Consider the following 21442-nt stretch of genomic DNA (forward strand, 5'->3'; position numbering starts at 1 on the left):
TTTTTTTTTTTTTTTTTTTAACAGCAGCTTGAACTGCAGCTTTAAATCAGGAGCAACGCTACTAATAGTCTACTTTGTCCCTACTAATGTTGTTTTCACATCAGTGCATGGTTCCCAGTTAAATGCTAGCACTGAAAATTACTGGGGTTTCTCTTACTATAGTTTCCACCGACTTTTCCTCTATTATTATTATTATTATAGATTTGTGGTGGTTGCTACATGTGGTTCCTAAATGATGAAGTGACATTGGTTTCACTGGAAATAAATGGGGTGTCCATCCACCTAACCCTTTCACTGCCAGCAGGCTATTGTCCCACACTCAGTCACTCCTACCACCCATTGTAGCCAAGCACTGACATCTACTGCACTTATTCCCTCACCTGCTGTCTCTGTAAGGTTCCCATCATACCACTTAGATTGTAAGCTCTCCGGGGCAGGGATTTCCTTTCCTATTGTCTGATTCTGCTGTGCTTATTGTATTATTATAATTCCCCGTACTGTGTTGTCTTTGTGAAGCGCTGAGTACACTTTTGGCGCTATATAAATAAAAAATATACAATACAACATAGGGCCAGCGACGCGTTGGAGGGCTATGCATCGCTTGGCAGCAAATGGGTTAAGAGGCAATCCCACTTTGGGACCCAAAATTCACTAATGTCGGTGCCATGTGTAATAAATTAAATGATAGGATATTATTCACAATAGACTTAAAGTTTATTTTGTACTTTAAAAAAAATAAAATTGTTTTAATGCAGTTCTCGTCGCCAGTCCTCAAGTCCCCCACGGCCCCCCCAACAGGTCAGTTTTTCAGGATAGCCCTGCTTCAGAACAGGTGACCTGTTGGGGGTTGCAGAGGACTGGAGTTGAGAACCCCAGTTTTAATGGGTACCAAATTGTTTTGGGGGGTTCCTACAAATTGTCTTATTTGCCATTAAAACTGTGGGTATGGGAATGTACAGTACAAGTAAATTGGCAAACCCCAGCACGCTCAATGTATTTTTTTCTTGTGATGCCATGTTGGCTACATTATACAGGACCAGGTGACCAGACTAACATACTATTTTATCCACAGGATATAACTTTAAAGCTGTGTTTGTGTGTGCCCACGTATAATTCTACATTTTTACCGAAATTTGATGCTCCTGTTATAAATCTGTCAAAATACTGATGGTGTGCCTGACCAAATGGCCGCCTGGGAGTTTCAATCAATCCTTAAATCAGTGTAACTCAGCAGCTATAATGTATCCTTATATTACGAAGATAACAATATCTGTTACAGTTTACAGCTCAAATTGCTGAGAATATTGGCAACAAATTAGTCACAAACATGAAAGTGTTACAAAGATCTTGCACTGCTGGGGAGGTGTGCTAAAACCTGCTATAGAAATCCAAGGATGCTTAATATATTAAAACTCATTAAAAATGGTATTAAGAGTTGGAAGAAAAAATTCTAATTCTACAGAACCGATTTATATAAATAAATAAACAAACAAGCGTATAAGATTTCAATTATTTTGCTGCTTTAACCCAGTAACAAGGTATTTATTGCATTTATTTTTGCCCAGTAACGGGGCTGCCTTTACCAGTTCATATACATACTACAAGAATTATACAAAATAAACTCTAAAATTAAATGATGGAGATTTTCAGGAGACAGGCGGCAGCACTTTCTAAGTCCTGAAGTGTGTTTAGACGTACAGTATACACACACACACACACACACACACACACACACACACACACACACACACACACACACACACACACACACACACACACACACGCTTGCATTGATACAAATACACACTTCTGTTTACTTGTGGGAAAGAACCAAAGCATACTGTACTTTTTTTCTTGAAGCTAAAATTAGAGCAGTGACAGGCAATAAAGCAATTTCTTTTCTTGCCTTGCGAGGGACGAATGTCAGGTCTGACTCCTCTCTCACTGTAGAGAAGGTGCGTGGCTTCTGCCTGGTGATGAATTCTTTGTAGCACTGGTCCGCTCCGCACCTCAATGCAGCTCCCACATCACAAAGTATTTTCATCCATGTGCATCATCTGCAATTTTATTCAGTCACTCAACAAAATGATACAAATGACCAGATGAGGTGTTTAAAATACGGCAGCGCGTCACGCAGCTCTGCTTTTGATGTCCGGCATATTTTCTCTGCGGAAAACAGCTTGCCAACCGGACAGTTCCTCTTTCCGGTAGAATGAAACTTTCTGCTGATCCTGGTCTGCGGCTGTTAAATCTTACTTACTTACACTTTCAGTTTGCAAAGAAATAGAAAGTGAAAGTTTGTGATGTTACAGGCGCAGTGCACCATCATACACCAGAACTAATGGGGATTTTCCTGGGTTTTTTGTACCCAGTTTTAACTGCAGTGTAGCACATGTGGTGCACCTAAATTTTAACCCCTTGTGACCGCAGCCTTACAGTGCCGGTCGACGGTCAGGCTGCGGTCGCTGGAGAAATCAAATAGAGGTGACTTCCAGCGATCGCAACCAAGCCGTCACTCTCTCGCGCTTACTATAAGTGCACGCGACGGCGGCAATGCATTTGTTTTGACGCGACGGCGCGTCGCCGACACCATAAGCGCAGCCTAACATTGGTAGTGTAGGCACCTGCTGATCGGGTTTACCTTGTAGAAGTTGCAGACTTAACATGTTTTGGCCAAACGATTGAACTAAATGACACATATTTCTGAGAAGAAAAAACATAGAAGTGATTGAAATTATTTGGATGCGCATTGGGGCGTCTGTTTAATGGTGTATGTTTTTAGGCCACTTTCCCAGTAGCGCTATTAAATATATAAATATAATGGTGTGGTACTGGGTTTTTGTATGTATATATGTACAGAGTATGCACAAAGTTTAGCACGCAAATAGGCGAGTGCATCATGGAGATTAAATATACATGTGATATACATCACAGGATAGTGAGCAGACATAGTGTATTTAGAAATAAATTACATTTACTTCAGTTTAGTGTATGGGTGGTATATAGGGACACCATTTTATACTTCTACCACTTGGCTATTTGCAGCCTCTTCCATTTTAGCTGGATACAATCTGTTCCTATTATCCTACTGTGTACATTATTCCTGGTAACTAATGTGTGTCGCTTACCTTGGTTATTTGTTCTGCCTCCTCGGATCACCGTTATTATAGATGTATGATATTGTATATGTTTTCTGTATCGGTGTGTACAGTTCCTGCACCAATATGCCGTTTTCACCCCTGTGCACCTGGTTCTTTGTCGGGTTACTTGGCAACCTGCAGAAGTAGATGTGCCCCCCGGGTTTCAACTCTAGGTTCACTTCCGGGTTCGAGACTATTTATTTTGTTTGTTTATCCATGTACGGTATATATCCAGGCCTGCACAACTCCAGTCCTCGAGGGCCGCAAACAGGCCAGGTTTTCAGGATATCCCTACTTCAGCACAGCTGGTTCAATTAGTGGCTCAGTATTACTAAGCCACAAATTGAGCCAGTTGTGCTGACGTAGGGATATCCTGAAAACCTGGCCTGTGTGCGGCCCTCGAGGACTGGAGTTGTGCAGGCCTGGATAAACCCTGATGAAGGTCCCATAGTTGGACTGAAACGTTGTAATTTATTTCTAAATACACTACATTTGCTCACTATCCTGTGATGTGCTGTCTCCTTCTGCTACGAACCCTGTGTGTATATGTGTATATTTATTTGTAGCACAGTATACTGGACTATTGGGGTGTTACTAGTCTGTCCACCGCGCACCTCCTCAAAATAAATAAACTTTCATTACAATTTTTTTACTTTTATTTGCTTTTCGAATGCTCCAGATCAGCCTTTATTTATAATACAAAAAACAATTTATTGTAGCTAGACAGACAGGGCGTTGCAGCCACAGGTAGGAGCTTCTCCCCACTCCGGTCATCTACCGAATGCCGGCATGCTGGTAAATACTGTCCCGCTCGTCTTCTTACACTGGGAACTAGTAATTAGCACAGGAGACGAGCGGCCCAGTATTCCACAGCACACTATCGTTAAACAGCTGAGGGAGAGGGTGCGGTCCATGTCGGCATCAGCTCATCCCCCATCTGCACTGAGAGTGGGGAGCAGGCTGCAGGAGCAGCTTGTGTTTGGGGACCACATGTTGCCCAGCAATGATCTAGACCTTTCTTGATGCATAACAAGTTATTACTTTTACTTGAGAACATTTAGATTTTTCTTACTTGGATTCTAGCCTGCCTGGAAATATCAATGCACTTTCCAACATCCTTTGCTGGCTGGCAAACAAGAGAATCCACCACCCCATGCTTACCTTGTATAGTCTTTTCTCCATTAAATGGGCGCTTGGTATACTCGGCCCTACACGCAGTACGATATGGAGAAGAAACCAAGGTTTTCTAACTCTATAAACCACCACCAAAATCTTCATTTTCTTGCCTAAGTAAACATGCGACGACTATATAAAACCGAATTGGAAGAGTGTTTCCAGAAGTGTTAACTGGACACTAGAGCTGGAAATGAATGGCCGATAACAACCACTTGTAGGGCTATTTCTCACCCTCTGGACCCTTCAAGGGGACTTCCCCCCCATAGTGCGTCAGAATGATGCCGCTGGGGCAGCCATCACTTGGTCACAACCGCCCTCCAGTGACCTGGATTGGCCTCCGCGGTCAACAAGCTCTCCCCCTTTAGAAAAAGAGCATCCGGGATACGTCATGGGACAACCAAAGGGTTAATCACTACGAGCTGGGCTTTTAAGCGATGTTAAAGGGGCAGTCCCTTCTAGGGCCAATGTACACTAACATTGGTATGTTCAATGTAATGTAGGCCAGCGGTGGCCAACTCCAGTCCTCAAGGGGCACCGTCAGGTCCCTGGTTCAGCACAGGGACCCACCTGTGCTGAAGCAGGGATATCTTTAAAACCTGCCCTCTTGGTGGCCCTTGAGGACTGGAGTTGGGTACCCCTGATGTAGGCAATTTACACCATTTTGAAATCCATCAAGCATAAGTATTGATTGTTGTATTATTGTTTAAACTCGATGCTTTGGAAGGGTCTTGACGAGGTTTACCTGATCTCCTCGAGTTTTGCCATTTTGTGACGCTAGTGATGGCGGTGTAATTAGAATCTTAATTACCACCTACAATTAAAATAGAACAAACCCAAAGAAAATAGAAATGTATTTAGTGGCATAAGCAAATCAGCTAAACCTTTCATTTTAAATGTGTGAATCGGTCAAAGGAAGCCAATTACATTGATAAGTTGCATAAAATAAAGAACATTAGCTACAACTAAGTACATTTCTATTTTCTTTGGGTTGATTCTATTTTAATTTTGGGAGATATTTAAGATTCTAATTACACTGCCAAAGCATTGAGTTTATACAAGGATATAACATCACTTACACTTGGATTTATTTAAAAATGGTGTCAATTGCCTACATCAGGGTTGGCCAACACCTGTCCTCAAGGGCCACCAACAGGGCAGGTTTTCTGGATATTCCTGCTTTGGCACAGGTGATTCAGTGATGAACTAGGGATATTCTTAAAACCTGACCTGTTGGTGGCCCTTCAGGACTGAAGTTGGCCACTCCTGTACTACATTGAACATACCAATGTTAGTGTACATTATCCCCAGAAGGGACTGCCCTTTTAACATCGCTTAAAAGCCCAGCTCGTAATGATTTAACCCTTTGTTTGTCCTATGACGTATCCCGCACACCATAAGGAGCCGACCTGCCAGGCACCCGGTGATACTGTATACAGGCTGTAACATGCTGTTGATGGTTTTTTTTTTATCCCTAAGGGGAGATCTTGTTCACCGCAGAAGCGGTCTATGATACAGGATGGTACCGAGTACCACAGCATGTGCTGCCTTTGGAAGCCTACCATTCAACCCGTTCAGTTCCCTCCCTCACTTCCATCCCAAATGTATTTGAAAAACAAAGAAGAGAAAAACCCCACTGTCTCTCCCAGTCTTCCTTTTTGTTTCCTCTTCAACCGCCCAGTTCTCGTCAACCCACTAACCACGCTCCCCGTCTCTCACTCCCTCCGTGCTCTGCTGACGGCAATTATATTTACACTCCCTTGCTACTCCCTGTATTTTTGGCAACCTCCCAAATCATCCACTTCCCCCAGCCCCTTACCTCCAGCCCCTGCAGATTCAGCCTTCCCCACCTTTACCTGTTTGTTTACAGGAGGCTTGTTTCCCTTTCCCTGGTGTATTGATCGCTCCAGGAGGGGAGAAGGTGTTTTTTTTTCTTCTTCCTTTGTTAAGCACAAAAGGACCACAGTGTAATAGTGTTAGGGGGGCCATAGGTAGGCTGGTGCATCTTGTAATGCATGTTATCTGCGTCTCGCTGTTGGATTGTGAAATGAAAGGAATTATTTTTTGTTCATCAACAATGGGGAGGATAACGCTGAAATGGTGACATTGTGGTGAGTGCATTTGCAAATACGTTTGAGTTACTTGTTTTACATGGGGGCAGTAAAGTGTGCCCAAGAATGCATTTCTTTCACAGGATCTGCTTGGAAGAGTGTATTTTCCTTATTTGTAGCCACAGACCTTTCACTGTGACAGGTGGATATAGGCAGCATTTGAAGCTCATCTTTGACCACCATAAAATCTCAGTCTCTTGCAGCTATTTTGTTCAAAAGAAATAGTAGTTTACCAACGGGTGCATTATTGTTATTATTATTATTATTATTATTATTATTATTATTGTTTTAGAATGGCTCACACAGCTTAGCAAATTGAGCAGATCTCAGGACTGGGAGGTGGTATAGTTTTGTGTGTGCGCTGCATTCGTCACGGGATCATCTTTCTCTGTATAATTGTGCTGCAGGTATAACAAAACGAGCTTCTCTCCCCTGTGTGCCCCACTAGACATTCTGCATCGGAGTGTTGATTGCGAATCCTTTTTGTAGATAAAAGAAATTAAACTTAAAGCAGCAGAGCCCGTGTTTATTTTACCTACAGCTTGATTTTATTTTATTGATGATGGTAAATTGTTGTAAGCATTTGTGCTGATGGAAATCTGTGTGATGATTTCGTTTACCTCATTGGCCCAGACAATTGTAGGATTGTTGCAGGTTTTGGTACCTTTTTTAATAGACCAGCGTGGCAATTCTTCAGAAATGCAGTTTTACAGCAGCATTTGAGATCTCAGACATTTGAAACATAGAAAATATTTCTACTACTTTTTGTTGTAGCGTTCCACGTTTAATTATATGTGGCAAGTGGACAACGATGACCCTTTTTTGTGGGTCGCTGTTCCTGCCCCTCCACCACTGAGGCCATCAGGGATGGATTCTCACGACCTGATGGGACCTCTCTCTCTGATGTCACAGAACGTCTCTCTGGTTTTGGGGCAACAAAAATAGCTGCTGGATACACCAGGGACCAGGTGTTGGAACATATAAAGTATTCTCAATCGTCTACTCTCCACTCATTCTAACAATCAACCCGCTTTCAAAGCTCTGAATAGTAAAACACAACAGAGAACATCACCCTGGGCTCAGACCTTAGAATGTCTTCATTTAGAACACCCATGGACAGGACGGCCCTGGCAAAGGGCAGTTGTAATACTATTATCTAATTGTCCTTCCTCTTACCTTACACTGCCATTTGTATTCCTAGTATTGTTGCTAATTGCTGTTATTACTTCACTCGTAGGCAATCATCAAGTTTTTAAATGACCAAGGATTTCTTATTTTGGTCACCACTTCTGCACTGAAAACCAGCACAGGTAATGTTGTTTATCCACGGTCAATTTTTAAAGCAATGACAATTTTTTCCCGTTATGATTTAAATGACGCAAAGGTGTGGTCTTCCTTCCAGATTTGCTGCACAGTGACAGCAGCTGCCTGGCCGCCCTGTTTTTATTCCCTCACACCAAAACATTGCACAAAACAGGTAAGAGAAAGGAGAAAAAAAAACCTATATACCAATCATTCTTCACTGTACTAATCTTACATAAGGATATTATATGGTAATATCTACACCAAGGGTGAGAAACTCCAGTCCTCGGGGGTGACCAACAGGTCAGGTTTTCATGATATCCCTGCTTCAGCCACAGGTGGCTCAGTCTTCTACTGAGCCACTGATTGAGCCACCTGTGCTGAAGCAGGGATAACCTGACCTGTTGGTTGCCCTTGAGGACTGGAGTTGCCCACGCCTGGTGAACAGCAAGCTCTATGTTGCTGTACCACACTTACATTTCGTTGTCTGGCTTTTTGATCTTCTTTAAGGCAGAAACATGTTTTCTAGGTGCAGTTCCTTTCAAACGAAGGAAGAACACGAATGCAAAGTTCTCACAAATATTCAGCAGTGTACTGTACTTATATGTGGTTTCCCCCCATGTTTCAGCTTTTCCTTCCAGTTATACGTTGCCCACTTCCATTTTCAGGTCCGATGCCCAGGTGTGTCCTTAATGGTGGTCATGTATACTGATTGGCTGTCTGTTGGGAAGCTTATTCTGGCGCCCGTCCCAGATGTGCAGGGTCCCCTCACCCCTCCCCTTCAGTGAAGGTTGAACAGCCCCATAAAAACGAGCGAAAGGCCATGACATGCAGCTTTCATCACGAGGGCTTTTAGGGGGGCACGTTTTTACATCAGTAGGGCACGGAAGGGGTTGAAGTGGCAATCGCTCCATTTCTTGGAATCTGTTTCTGCATATTCAGAATTGGGGGGAGGATATTAAGGGGGATCCCCCAGAACGGTTCCATTCGCCTCAGAACCCCCCCTCCCCTGGTTCTGGAGATTTTTTTTTTACCTTTCATGTGCCGACATAACCAAAGATGGCCACCGGGTCATCCATTAGAAAGCAGTCATGTCACGCTCTTATGACATTGAGAGTGAGACTTGGGCTTGATGGGTCATTGTCATTTTCCAAAAGTAAACCCTCTTTTTTATAACAGTCCACGCACAAGGCATTTTCCTCCTACACACTCACAAACTCTAAGCCGCCTCTTTAAACCCCATAACTGGCAAATCTGTGGATCCAAATAAGAGACGTGTGAGTGCAGTGGAATAATTCTGATGGAAACAATATATGCCCCCTTAATATATTTTGGTACCTAAGAAGATAATTGGCCTATGTCTGAACTTGCCAACAGGGAATCCTGAGGTAATTGGAGGCAAGCTCTAGGTTCACAGCTCCGATGTGTGCAACAAGATGTGTGTTTTTTTTATATTTTAGGGTTACTGTTTGCTATGGATGTCTTGCACATGTAGTTTCATATTGACTTCATAAGTCCTCTTCCAGCAATAGTGGCGCATGACATTCCATCCCCATTCTTTGCATGCTACCGATGTACAGTACGTGTCTGGAAAATGGCCATGAGCGTGGCAATGGACATTACCATGAAGTTACGTAGCAAGAGTTTCTTTGATCAGATGCAGTTATTTTCCTAGAGTCTTTCCACTCAGCGAAAACTGCAGTCTAATCTACAGTTTGTGTAAAAATAAATAAATTAGTCTACGTGTATTACGTTTTTGGAGTCTTTTTCCGCCCTCCAAAGATTCTAGTTTATATATACTGCGTCCTAAAAACCTGATTGAGGACTTGTTCAATATGTATGTATGTATGTATAGCCAATAAAGAATATCACTTGTGAGCACATTCACATGTCTTAAACAGGTCTGCACCCCTGCCTTTCACATGGAGCCCATTTAAGCTGATGCATCGCCGTCCACACAGCTTTTAAGCTCAGCATGGGAATAGCAAAGCAAGTACAAACCATGGGCTCCATGTGAATGGATATTCCAGGAAAAAGGTGACACATTGTGTGCTCATTTGCATGTCATTTCCCAGAATTCCTTGCTGCAGTGGGAGCACTGTATGCGAGGTGATAATGGTTGAAAGGCAGGGCTGCAGACCTGTCTAAGACATGTGAATGTGCTCACAAGTGATATTCTTTATTGGCTATATGCTAGCGGTGGAGCTTTTTTGTTGCCTTTTTCACCCACCATAACTTAAAATGTGATATGTATATATAGATATATACACAAAGGTTACCAGATATAGGTCAAGTAGTAAGGAGACAGCACACAGATGTTTGCAATCCAAAGATGTGTATTATAAATACAGGGCACCGCAACCAACGTATAGGTCCGTGTAGAGGGGACTTCCTCAGGGGGAGGTCCCTCTACGCAGACCGAAAAGTCGATTTGTGGTGCTCTGTATTTATAATACACCTACATCTTTGGATAACAAACATCTTTGTGCTACTACTACTACTACTACTACTACTACTACTACTACTACTACTTTGTGCATTACTAGTGTGTATTTGTGTGTGTGTGTATTTGTGTGTGGGTGTATTTGTGTGTGTTCCTGGTGTAATGTTACAGGGACTTTGGTCTTTAGATGTTCCCCCTTTTTGGGTGGGGAGAGGGGGGGGGGGGTTGTAAAAGGAATGGAGGAGTTGAGAACTAGTAACTAAAATGTATTGTTTCCTTTTCCCATAGAAAGAGAAGAATGGGAGCGAGTGTTCACCCAGGAAGAAACCTCTTTAAAAGTCACTACTCTCTTGCCAGGCCTGCGGTATGCCATCTCGGAAACATGCCGGTCACGCAAAGAGAAGGAGCTTTACTCTGAGGCATTGCTGGAACGGTATTTCAAGAAGTTTGCCTTACTCCAGAAGAAACCGTCCGCCTCTTTGGAGGAACAGGGGAAACCGAAGGATGCTCCCTCTCTTTTGACAGACGTGCCCCATGAAGGCACTAGCAAACTTGTTCCAGAAAGGTGTAGTCAGCTGGCATTTTCTCGGCTGAAAACGTACGTCTCGGCTCCGGTCAATTTCTGTTTTCCGCTGCTAAAAGCATCCGACCTCTTGGCAGGAGAGCCACCAAGCACCAGTGATAATGCAGACTGGGGTAACAACGGGGCAAACGTAATAGTCTATGACTCATTAGAGTCCAAACTGTCCCTGGCGGCCGAAATAAAGGTCGAAACCGAGAACACCGAGGGGTCAAATAGGAAAGGACTGCCGCACGAAGGCAAAAGGAGTCATCGGAAAAGGAGCTCCTCGGGAAGAGGAGGAGGAGGGGGAAGGACTTCAAGGAAGAAAACCCCAAGTAAAGGTATATCCAAACCTGCTCCGCCTGCCGCGGAGAGCAACGAGAACCTGCGTAGAACCAAGCGGAAAAGGCCGAACTCGGAGGACATGAAACAGACCGCCTCTGCAAATAGGAACAAAACAACGGTGAAACTTGCCAACGCTCAGTGCTTGCAGAGGCGAAAACGAGGTTGGTTATTATCCCATGTACATATTTCTTTCCGGAATTACCATATCGGCCCGAATATAGTGCTGTTTTTTTTTTTCCCCTAAAAAAATGTCCTTCCGAAAACTGAACTCTTATCATATGCGCAGCCTAACACCTTTTATTTTTCATGTAGAACACCTCCAAAACTTTAGGGTCATATTACAGTATGTGCGAGGCCCTACTGTATTCGGGCCAATACGGTACTATTCCGCGCTGCTCCTAGAAGGTGTTTGGTGGGGGGGGGGGGGGGGGGGTGCCATAACGTGGGAAGGGGGTGTCAGATGACTGTGGGGGGCAGGTTATCATTGCCTCTATGCCGGCAATGGAAAGAAGTGCTAAGAGCAGGAGGTCAAAATAAGTTCCTCCATAATATCGCCCATCCTACACACACAACAAATGGGGGTTTCTGACAGTAATACTTCTAGCCTTTTCTCTTTTTTTATTTTTTTTACAGCTGTTGCAGACTTAATTGTTTCTGACTTAATATTAATTGTCTTGTGTACAATGGTCTCTCATCAGTCCTCAGACACATGTTTTTCAGAGTTGTTAATAGTTCATGTTCTTATTTTGGGGTCATATCTGGCCGTCAAATGTCTTATGAAGAGCAAACAAAAACCACTTGGAGGCAATTCCTGCAGCCTTTAAATGTTTATTTTTTTTTGACCAGAGAAGACCATTCTTCTGTATACAAGTCAATTACATCTTCTTGCAGTTTGTGTAGAATAATTTTTGTAGTTTACCCCCTCCTCCCCCCCCAACATGTTACTGTACATATTTTACCTGGAAACATTTCAAGCAGCAATATCAGCCAGGTTAAAAGAAAACTAAAAAAAAAAAAAACAATATATAAGTTTTCTTGTATAATAAACAATCCGTTCTGAATGAGGAGCTTGTTCGCCTCTTTGTATTTTCTGCAATTGGCTGCCTCCGTGTCTATTGTTAAGACAAAGTGGCAAAGAGAAAAATGCAAACACACTGCGCTAAACCCAAAGGACAGTAATAACCGTGCCAAACTATAAATCTAAAACACTGGCAATGATTGGTGAGACCAGTCCATCTTCTAAGGACCCTTGATAAAGAACGCTAACATGTTCGAAACGCGTTGGATTTTAATGTCTTGATGACTCAATAAATTTATATTCTTTTGTTACCTGGGGTCCTCTCTTTGCTCCTACCGGATTGTGCGCTCCTCACATCATCTGCATATCATATTCTAAGGAGCAGGAATCCCTAGTGAGGGAAGGCAGCCGGACGGGCTGTACGGTTCTTCTCACAAAACCTTGGCGCCGATAACTTCTTAGAAGTAAGATGAGGACAATCCTGACATGAAGTTGTGCTATGTCAGCAAGTTAACGATGTTGGTACTTCTCAGAAGTAGCTGCAATATAAAAACCAAAAAACATACACAGTAACATTCAAACATCTTTGTCTTCAATAGCCCTGGATAGAAATGACTCACACTAAGATAGTGTTGGTTGCGGAGCAATATATGGCTTTTCTATATGGCCGTAACATTGCAAACATACGCCTTTCCTCCGTCCCTCTACTGCTAAAACTCTAATGCTGGCGCTCATTGTCTCCCATCTTGTAACCTGGTACTGTCTCCCCTACAATCTATCCCGACCGCTGTTGCTAGAATCACTTTACTCTCTCCTAAATCTGCCTCAGCTTCCTTCCTGCTGAAATCCCTCACCTGGCTTCCTATTACATCCTGTATTACTTACAAAATTGTCCTCCTCACTCTTAAGTCTATACATTCTTCTGCCCCTCCTTACATCTCTGACATTGTTTCTCACTATGCACCTGCTCGACTCTTGCATTCTGCTCAAGGGTGTCTTGTCTTCCCCCTGTATATCTAAAGCCCTCTCCCTCTTTAAGACCCATCTAAAAACGCACCTCTGATGAAGCAAACGGGTAGCTCCACTGGTTGATACTGTACATCTCAGATGCACTGACCTTAGCCCCTTGCAGACGCACTTACCAGAACACCCTCCTATTGTCTCTGCAAGTTCTCCTTAATTACCACATAGATTGTAAGCTCTTTAGGACAGGAACCCCCCTTCCTATTGTTACTGTCTTGTCTGAAGAGCTTATTCCCATTATGTGTTATATTATTATGTCACAGGTATTACTGCTGTGAAGCGCTATGTACATAAATGGCGCTACATACATACATACATAACAGCCCACAGTAAATACAACCTTCACAGTTCTCAAACTCCACCTAAAGAGAGAAGGATGTTAAAAAAGGTGCAACCCGCAGAGGGAGCTGTATGAACTGTATGGGGGGGCAAAATGAAGGTTGAAATTGTGCGATACAGAGTGGATACAAGCACTGTAGAAAAGTAGGTCAATGTTGTTTCCGTTGCTGTGCACTTGCTTCGCACTCCTATTCCATACCAAGAATGGTAAGGATATTTTTTGTATGTATGTCTTTATATAGTGCCATTAATGGACATAGCGCTTCACAGCAGTAATACACGTGACATAATAATATAAATAACAAATAATACAAGTAACCCAAAAGGAAGAAGTGCTTTCAGACATAAAAGTGACACTTAGGAAAAGGAGTCCCTGCCCCGAAGAGCTTACAATCGAATTGGTAAGTAGGAAGAACGTACAGAGAGAGTAGGATGATGTTCTGGGAAGTGCGTCTGCAGGGGGCCACGGTCGATGTATGAGGTGTGTAGTATCAAACACGGACCTACTCATATGCTTCATTAAGGAGTTGGTTTTAGGATGGGTTTTAAAGGTGGATAGAGCGGATGCTAGTCGGATATTGAGGGGAAGGGCATTCCAGAGGTGTGGGGCAGTCAGTGAGAGGTTTAAGGCGGGAGAGGTCTTTAGACAGAAAATGGGTAGAGAGAAGACATCCTTGAGCAGAAAGCTTTAAAAAGTGAGGAGGAGAATTGAAAGTGTGATACGGGATTTGATAGGAAGCCAGGAGAGGGATTTCAGCAGGGGAGACGCCGAGACAGATTTAGGAAAGTGTAAAGTGATATGGAAAGTTGATGCTGTTAGGGTGTTAACAAAAACATTAGTAGTCACTTTTTTTTGGTTAAACGAGGAAATTTTGTACACATTTTGTATCTATTGCTAGGTGCTGAAGTTCTTACGGCTGAGTTTGTGCCAGATACCCAGACAGAGATGACCGAAAAAGTTGCTTCGGGCGAGAGGAAGAAGGAAAGAAGAAAAGTACCTCCAAGCAAAAGAAGTGAACCACCAACACATGGGGGGAAAAGCCAAGACAACGTTGGTACACGCAGTAGGCCTGCAAAACGAAAGCCCTCGGAGCCAGGTAAAAATATGCATGTCCACAGAACTATATTTAGGCATTCATGGCAAGTCTCACTGGTGTTCAGTTAGTCACACTTGTAGTCCATCTCACTGATTTTTAGCCATTTGTTGAAGATACTACTTTTATATTAAAGTGCAATTTGTTTTTGTCCCGGGTCCTCCAACTTTCATTGCTTAGGCTGAACTTGTATTTTCTCTTCAGACTTCTTTACTTCCTAATACGTACAAATACCTCCTGTCGTAGATTAATTGTTGATCCAAAAGTGTACATTTTATGTATGTCATTTAGCATGGCTTCCTCCACCACTTGTTTGTTTTGTTCACAAAGCCTGGGGGAAGGTAGCAGATGGGTTAGGGATTTGGGACGTGCATTCTATATCCTTAAATATAACTTAAGTACACTACAAGAAAAACCAATGATTTTAAAAGGTGAAAAAACGTTCAAAACAATATCTTGGCATACAAGTTTGAAAGGCTGTTGCAATAAAGTTTGGGTAAACTGGATTTCTATTGGTCCCAGGTACAGTATATGCAACCTGTTACTCTTCCATTGCTCCTACATTTCACTCTATGTAGACCAGTGAGGATGTAGTTATTCTACAGTAAATGGCTCCACTTCACAGAGAAGTAAGACAAAAGATTATATAGCTCAGGAATTTCATTCTCAAAATGAATAAACAAGCAACGTTACATAGTAACCCCATTAAGGAGCAGACCTATGGTAGCTGGCAAAAGTGTGTGTGTGTGTGTGCGTGTGTGTGTGTGTGTGTTTTATATAGGACTGACCGTGTACTTGGCTCTTTTTAGTATAGATTACGGAACAAAATAGGGAGAAGTGCATGAAATAAAAGCAAACACTTCGAGGAAGGAGTCTTCGGAAGAATACTTGTAAAGGCCCAGTCGCCCGCAAAATTATTATATTTTTCTGGGGAAAAAATGTCTAGGTTTCTATTTTCAATTGGCTCTGTGAAATGTCTCTCTTAGGTAACTGTTGCCCTCCACTTCTTGGGTAGTTGGCTAATGATGCTATAATTGTTACTCTCTATAGAACAGAGAGGAAGATTTGCCTATAGAAACACAATTCCACAACGTCCTAATACAGCCGCCTTCTTCCGCCTAAAACCCTTCCCACTGACTGCCCTGCACCTCTCGAATGCCCTTCCCCTCAATATCCAACCGGCACCATCTCTCTCCACGGGTAGCTCCGCTGGCTGATACTATACATCTCGGAGACACAAACCTTGGCCACTTGTAGACGCACTTACCAGAACCTCCTCCTGTCTCCGTAAGTTCTCCCTACTTACCACTTAAATTGTAAGCTCTTTGGGGCAGGGACTTCTTTTCCTAATGTTACTTTTTATCTCTCAAGCGCTTATTCCCATTATGTGTTATATTATTATGTCACGTTTATTATGGATAGGCCTATATAAATAAACACACATACACACGCGCTCCTCCTTCTCTTACCGGGCACCTCACACCTGGAACAATTTACCGGAGACTCTCACAGCCGCCACCAGTCTAAGTTCTTTCAATACTAAGACTGTCTCACATTTTAATCTGGTCTGTAACTGTGTCATACGCCTATAATATATATTATCTCTAACTGTGCATGCAATGTCTTCTATATAATGTATAACCCTGCTCACTTAATGTAACTATGTGTAACCATGTATCTGTCATCATAAGTCTGTGCCCAGGACATACGTGAAATGAGAGGTAACTCTCAATGTATTACTTCCTGGTAAAACATTTTATAAATAAATAATACATACATACATTAGTTAGAGATTTGCGAAAAACCGTCAAAGCATTTGCTTACCTTGGACGTATTGGGAATAAGGATATGGGGAAAAAAATATATAGATATCATTATTTTTGTTATTATTATTATTTTAAATAGGCGCAATATTACCTAGTTTTAACGTAACTTTATATTTATTTCCTGTGCAGCTACAAAGGGCCCGTCACCTGAAACTCAAATTGGCTCAGAAAGCGTGAGCAGACCCGTCAGGAAACTCCGAGAGCCGACTGCGAAGCAGCCCACTAGAAAAATGGAGGCGGTCAAACAAATTGGGCCTGTGGCCGTAAAATCATCTTCCAGGTCCATCAGGAACCTCAAGCCCAGCATCACCATAAAGAAACCATGTGGGAAGGCTGGGACTCCAGAGGAGAATATTCTGGAGAAGAGGATAAGCATGTACGAATCCCACGCCCTAAACCTACTGGCTGATCTGGCTCTGAACTCATTCAGTGCTTCCAACTTCCCTTACTCGCAAATTGAAAATGTTCCCTTGGACAATGACGACGTAGCGGAGAAGAGGGATGGTCCAGAGGAGAAGTCTACGCAGTTTTTTTCCGATCATCGGTACTACAGGGGAAATAAGACAGAAAGGTTGAGCAGTCCTGTGCCTGCCGTTGCTCCAAAGCCGCCCGAGCCCGAGGAGCCCATTCAAACTTCAGAAGAACCCAAGGATCCGCCCAGAAATGACAATGACTCTTGCCCGGTAGAGAAGACTCCTTCATTGCTAGGTAAGGAAAGCAGTACAAATCAAACAATACAAAAAGTCCATTCTTCGGTGTCCAAAGCAAGAGCACGAAATAATCAAACGAGCAAGGTCTGCCTCGAGCATTCTTATTCATTACTCCCAACAGACAGCGGCAACGTAGATCCAGTGCCCGACGAGGTGAGCGAGCCTGGCACCGAGGATATACCCGCGCCCACAACACCACCTGCAACAGAGGTACAGCCGCAGCAAAACGCCATTCTGCTTCCAGAGGATGTTATATTCCTGACCAGCAACAACCAAATGATATACCCGACTTTCAGAAACAAGCCGCGGTCTGTGTTGGAGGTCCGCGATGACTTCTTCATAACATGCAATTGGGACGCCCATTATGATTTTGACTTGGACAGCAAATTTACCTGTGATCCTTTGGAGAAAACTATTAACCGAGCTCTACACGGGTAAGTTGCACATCGCCTCTGATCCATTGTGTTCTGTGCCCTAGAGATTTTCCAGTGTAGCTACAACTGGTTAAATAAACCCCTTCTCAAAGCTTACTAATTGCTGCTGTTTTGCCTGTATTTAGCATCTTTTTAGTTCTCCAATTACCTTCTAATTTTTTATATTTAGTTCAATTAATTTTCCATTCCAAAGGTGGGTGAAGGGGAGAATTGGAAGAGAAGTTGGGGGCAGTAATTTTAACTACAAACTAAAAAAAAAAAAAAAACAAAACAGATACAAATGACCTTAGCAGAAGCTATACAAGTGGTGGAAGAAATATTACTTTGTTGCAAGTAACAAAGTTACTATTTGGGACCCGCCAGCTTCTGACAGCACTAGCAACTGAGAGAGCCTGCATGTGCTGTGTTAGGCCCGGGCCATAGAGGGGTGTGGAGATCCGTGCCGCGCTGACGCTGAGGCTCGCCTGCTGAAATCTGCGCCAGCGTGCGCGATCGGAGGCGCGGGGAGACTGAGGGAGGCGGGGCAGTGACGTCGCTGGGCCAATCTCCCGCGACGCACTGACGTCGACGTCACGGCGCCGTGACGTTGACACTGCTGTGCTGTGATTGGAGGTTTTCAGCCGACAGCGCGCTGAAAAACAGCTTGGCGCTCGGCTGAAAACTCCAACTCGTCAGCACGCCTGCGGACGCTCGCGTGAGCCCCCTCCCAAGGCATCCTCATTGAGGATGCAGGGGCTCAGCGCGGAGCGTCCGCACGGCTCAGCACGGCCTGTCCTTCTATGGACTCGGCCTAAGGCTGTGCGTATAGTGCCCGCCGCGTCGCCAGCGACCAGGCCATTGATTGGTTCAGGGGCTGTCACATGTGGCGCCAGCCCCTGAAAAATCAAATATTCCCGGTTGCAAAGAATCGCGTCGCCCCGTCGCTTTGTCGCCGTCGCGCTTACTATAAGCGCACACGGCGGCGACAATGCATTTGTTTTCAGGCGACTTCGTGTCGCCGGCACTATAAGCGCGGCCTAAGAGAGCCTGCATGTGCAGTGTAAGAGCCTGCATGTGCTGCTGTGAGAGAGCCTGCATGTGCGGCCTAAGAGAGCCTGCATCTGCGGCCTAAGAGAGCCTGCATGTGCGGCCTAAGAGAGCCTGCATGTGCAGTGTGAGAGAGCCTGCATGTGTAGTGTGAGAGAGCCTGCATGTGCAGTGTGAGAGAGCCTGCATGTGCTTTGTGAGAGAGCCTGCATGTGCTTTGTGAGAGAGCCTGTATGTGCTGGGTGAGAGCCTGCATGTGCTGTGTGAGAGAGCCTGCATGTGCTGTGTGAGAGAGCCTGCATGTGCTGTGTGAGAGCCTGCATGTGCTGTGTGAGAGAGCCTGCATGTGTCGTGAGAGAGAGAGCCTGCATGGGCTGCTGCGTGAGGGAGCCTGCATGGGCTGCTGCGAGAGGGAGCCTGCATGTGCTGCTGTGAAAGAGGGCATGTGCTGCTGTGAAAGAGGGCATGTGCTGCTGTGAAAGAGAGCCTGCATGTGCTGTGAGAGAGAGCCTGCATGTGCTGTGAGAGAGAGCCTGCATGTGCTGTGAGAGAGGGAGCGAGAGAGTCTGCATGTGCTGCTGTGAGAGAGAGAGCCTGCATGTGCTGCTGTGAGTGAGAGCCTGCATGTGCTGCTGAGAGAGAGAGAGCCGGCATGTGCTGAGAGAGAGAGCCTGCATGTGCTGAGAGAGAGAGAGCCTGCATGTGCTGCTGAGAGAGAGAGCTTGCATGTACTGAGAGAGAGAGAGCCTGTGTTGCCGAACTGTGAGAGGAGAGGAACAGAGATGCCTTGCTCCCCCTGCATCTCTGAATGGTGAGTTGGCAGGGTGCCAAAAATTCCATCCATTACTGAATGATTAATGCCTGGAATTCTAACCAATCAGAGAGCAGGGATTTCAGTAATACCCTGAATTTTACTGCTTTAGCCTATAATATAAATTAATTACCCATTAGTCTTTTTACTGAGCGAGGCGTCCTAGTCAACATCTTGTATCCTTTTTATCAATGTAATGATTGTGTAAAATAAACTCTTAGTTCAGAAGAAAAGCATTGTATTCACTGATACTAAAGACAAATCATAAAAAGGATGCTCGATCTCCAAATGAAGAACAAACATTTGCTGAATAGAAGATCGATAGCTCTATGTAATATTCTGTCATCTTCTGTGTATGGCGCCAACATATTCCACAGCGCAGTACAATGTGGGAGGCAGGTCAGTAACATTGTGTGACAAGAGTACATGTATGGTGGGACAATAGCAAGGAGGTCCCTGCCCAAGGAGCTTACAATCTAGAAGGAGGGGAGGGCAGACACCAAGGAATAGGGCGAGTTTCTTAGCAAGGGTTTGGCCATCAACATACATATATACATATATATATATATTATAATGCATTCTGCATTCATTAGAAAGCTTCCATCACACACTGATAAAATAGCATAACGTTTCACTAACAGAACTTACGATCTGAGAAACATAACACTTGTAGTAGAATGGTTTACATGTGAGTCCTTCACTTATTGTAGAATGGTTTACATGTGAGTCCTTCACTTGTAGTAGAATGGTTTACATGTGAGTCCTTCACTTGTAGTAGAACGGTTTACATGTGAGTCCTTCACTTGTAGTAGAATGGTTTACATGTGAGTCCTTCACTTGTAGTAGAATGGTTTACATGTGAGTCCTTCACTTGTAGTAGAATGGTTTACATGCGAGTCCTTCACTTGTAGTAGAATGGTTTACATGCGAGTCCTTCACTTGTAGTAGAATGGTTTACATGTGAGTCCTTCACTTGTAGTAGAATGGTTTACATGCGAGTCCTTCACTTGTAGTAGAATGGTTAACATGTGAGTCCTTCACTTGTAGTAGAATGGTTTACATGTGAGTCCTTCACTGTAGTAGAATGGTTTACATGTGAGTCCTTCACTTGTAGTAGAATGGTTTACATGTGAGTCCTTCACTTGTAGTAGAATGGTTTACATGTGAGTCCTTCACTTGTAGTAGAATGGTTTACATGTGAGTCCTTCACTTGTAGTAGAACGGTTTACATGTGAGTCCTTCACTTGCTTTTTCATATTGTTGTTGTTCATCCAAAAAGGAGAAGTTGTGAATAAACCAAAAGGAAAAGGGAGCTTGGAAAGAGGATTCACTGAACAGTACTGAACGTCGACATGGCGTAACCAGTTGGCGTGGCTTACATGGCGTAACCGGTTGGCGTGGCTTTCATGGCGTAACCGGTTGGCGTGGCTTACATGGTGTAACCGGTTGGCGTGGCTTACATGGCGTAACCGGTTGGCGTGGCTTACATGGCGTAACCGGTTGGCATGGCTTACATGGCGTAACCGGTTGGCGTGGCTTACATGGCGTAACCGGTTGGCGTGGCTTACATGGCGTAACCAGTTGGCGTGGCTTACATGGCGTAACCAGTTGGCGTGGCTTACATGGCGTAACCAGCTGGCGTGGCTTGCATGGCGTGGCTTACATGGCGTAACCAGCTGGCGTGGCTTGCATTGCGTAACTAGCTGGCGTGGCTTACATGGCGTAACTAGCTGGCATGGCATACATGGCGTAACTAGCTGGCGTGACTTACATGGCGTAACTAGCTGGCGTGGCTTACATGGCGTAACTTGCTGGCGTGGCATATATGGCGTAACTTGCTGGCGTGGCTTACATGGCGTAACAAGCTGGCGTGGCTTACATGGCGTAACTAGCTGGCGTGACTTACATTGTATTGTATTGTATTGTATTGTATGTCTTTATTTATATAGCGCCATTAATGTACATAGCGCTTCACAGTAGTAATATATGTGGTAATCAAATAAATAACAGATAATATAAATAACAGGTCATGGGGATAAGTGCTTTAGACATAAAAGTAACATTAAGGAAGAGGAGTCCCTGCCC

The 21442-nt window shown here is 44.0% G+C and overlaps 1 protein-coding gene across 3 annotated transcripts in view; it reads left to right on the top strand.

Annotated features, from left to right (window-relative positions):
- Positions 1-21442, top strand: part of TASOR2 (transcription activation suppressor family member 2) — an 83893-nt gene that overhangs the window by 35002 nt on the left and 27449 nt on the right. For all 3 annotated transcript variants that reach the window (XM_075599386.1, XM_075599387.1, XM_075599388.1), the window contains 5 exons: positions 7662-7734; positions 7827-7901; positions 10458-11237; positions 14356-14553; positions 16506-17520. In XM_075599386.1, coding sequence (XP_075455501.1) covers positions 7662-7734; positions 7827-7901; positions 10458-11237; positions 14356-14553; positions 16506-17520 — 2141 coding nt within the window. The remainder of the gene's footprint in view (positions 1-7661; positions 7735-7826; positions 7902-10457; positions 11238-14355; positions 14554-16505; positions 17521-21442) is intronic.

Source organism: Ascaphus truei, chromosome 5 (assembly GCF_040206685.1).
Source record: "Ascaphus truei isolate aAscTru1 chromosome 5, aAscTru1.hap1, whole genome shotgun sequence".
In the NCBI taxonomy this organism is placed as follows: Eukaryota; Metazoa; Chordata; class Amphibia; order Anura; family Ascaphidae; genus Ascaphus; species Ascaphus truei.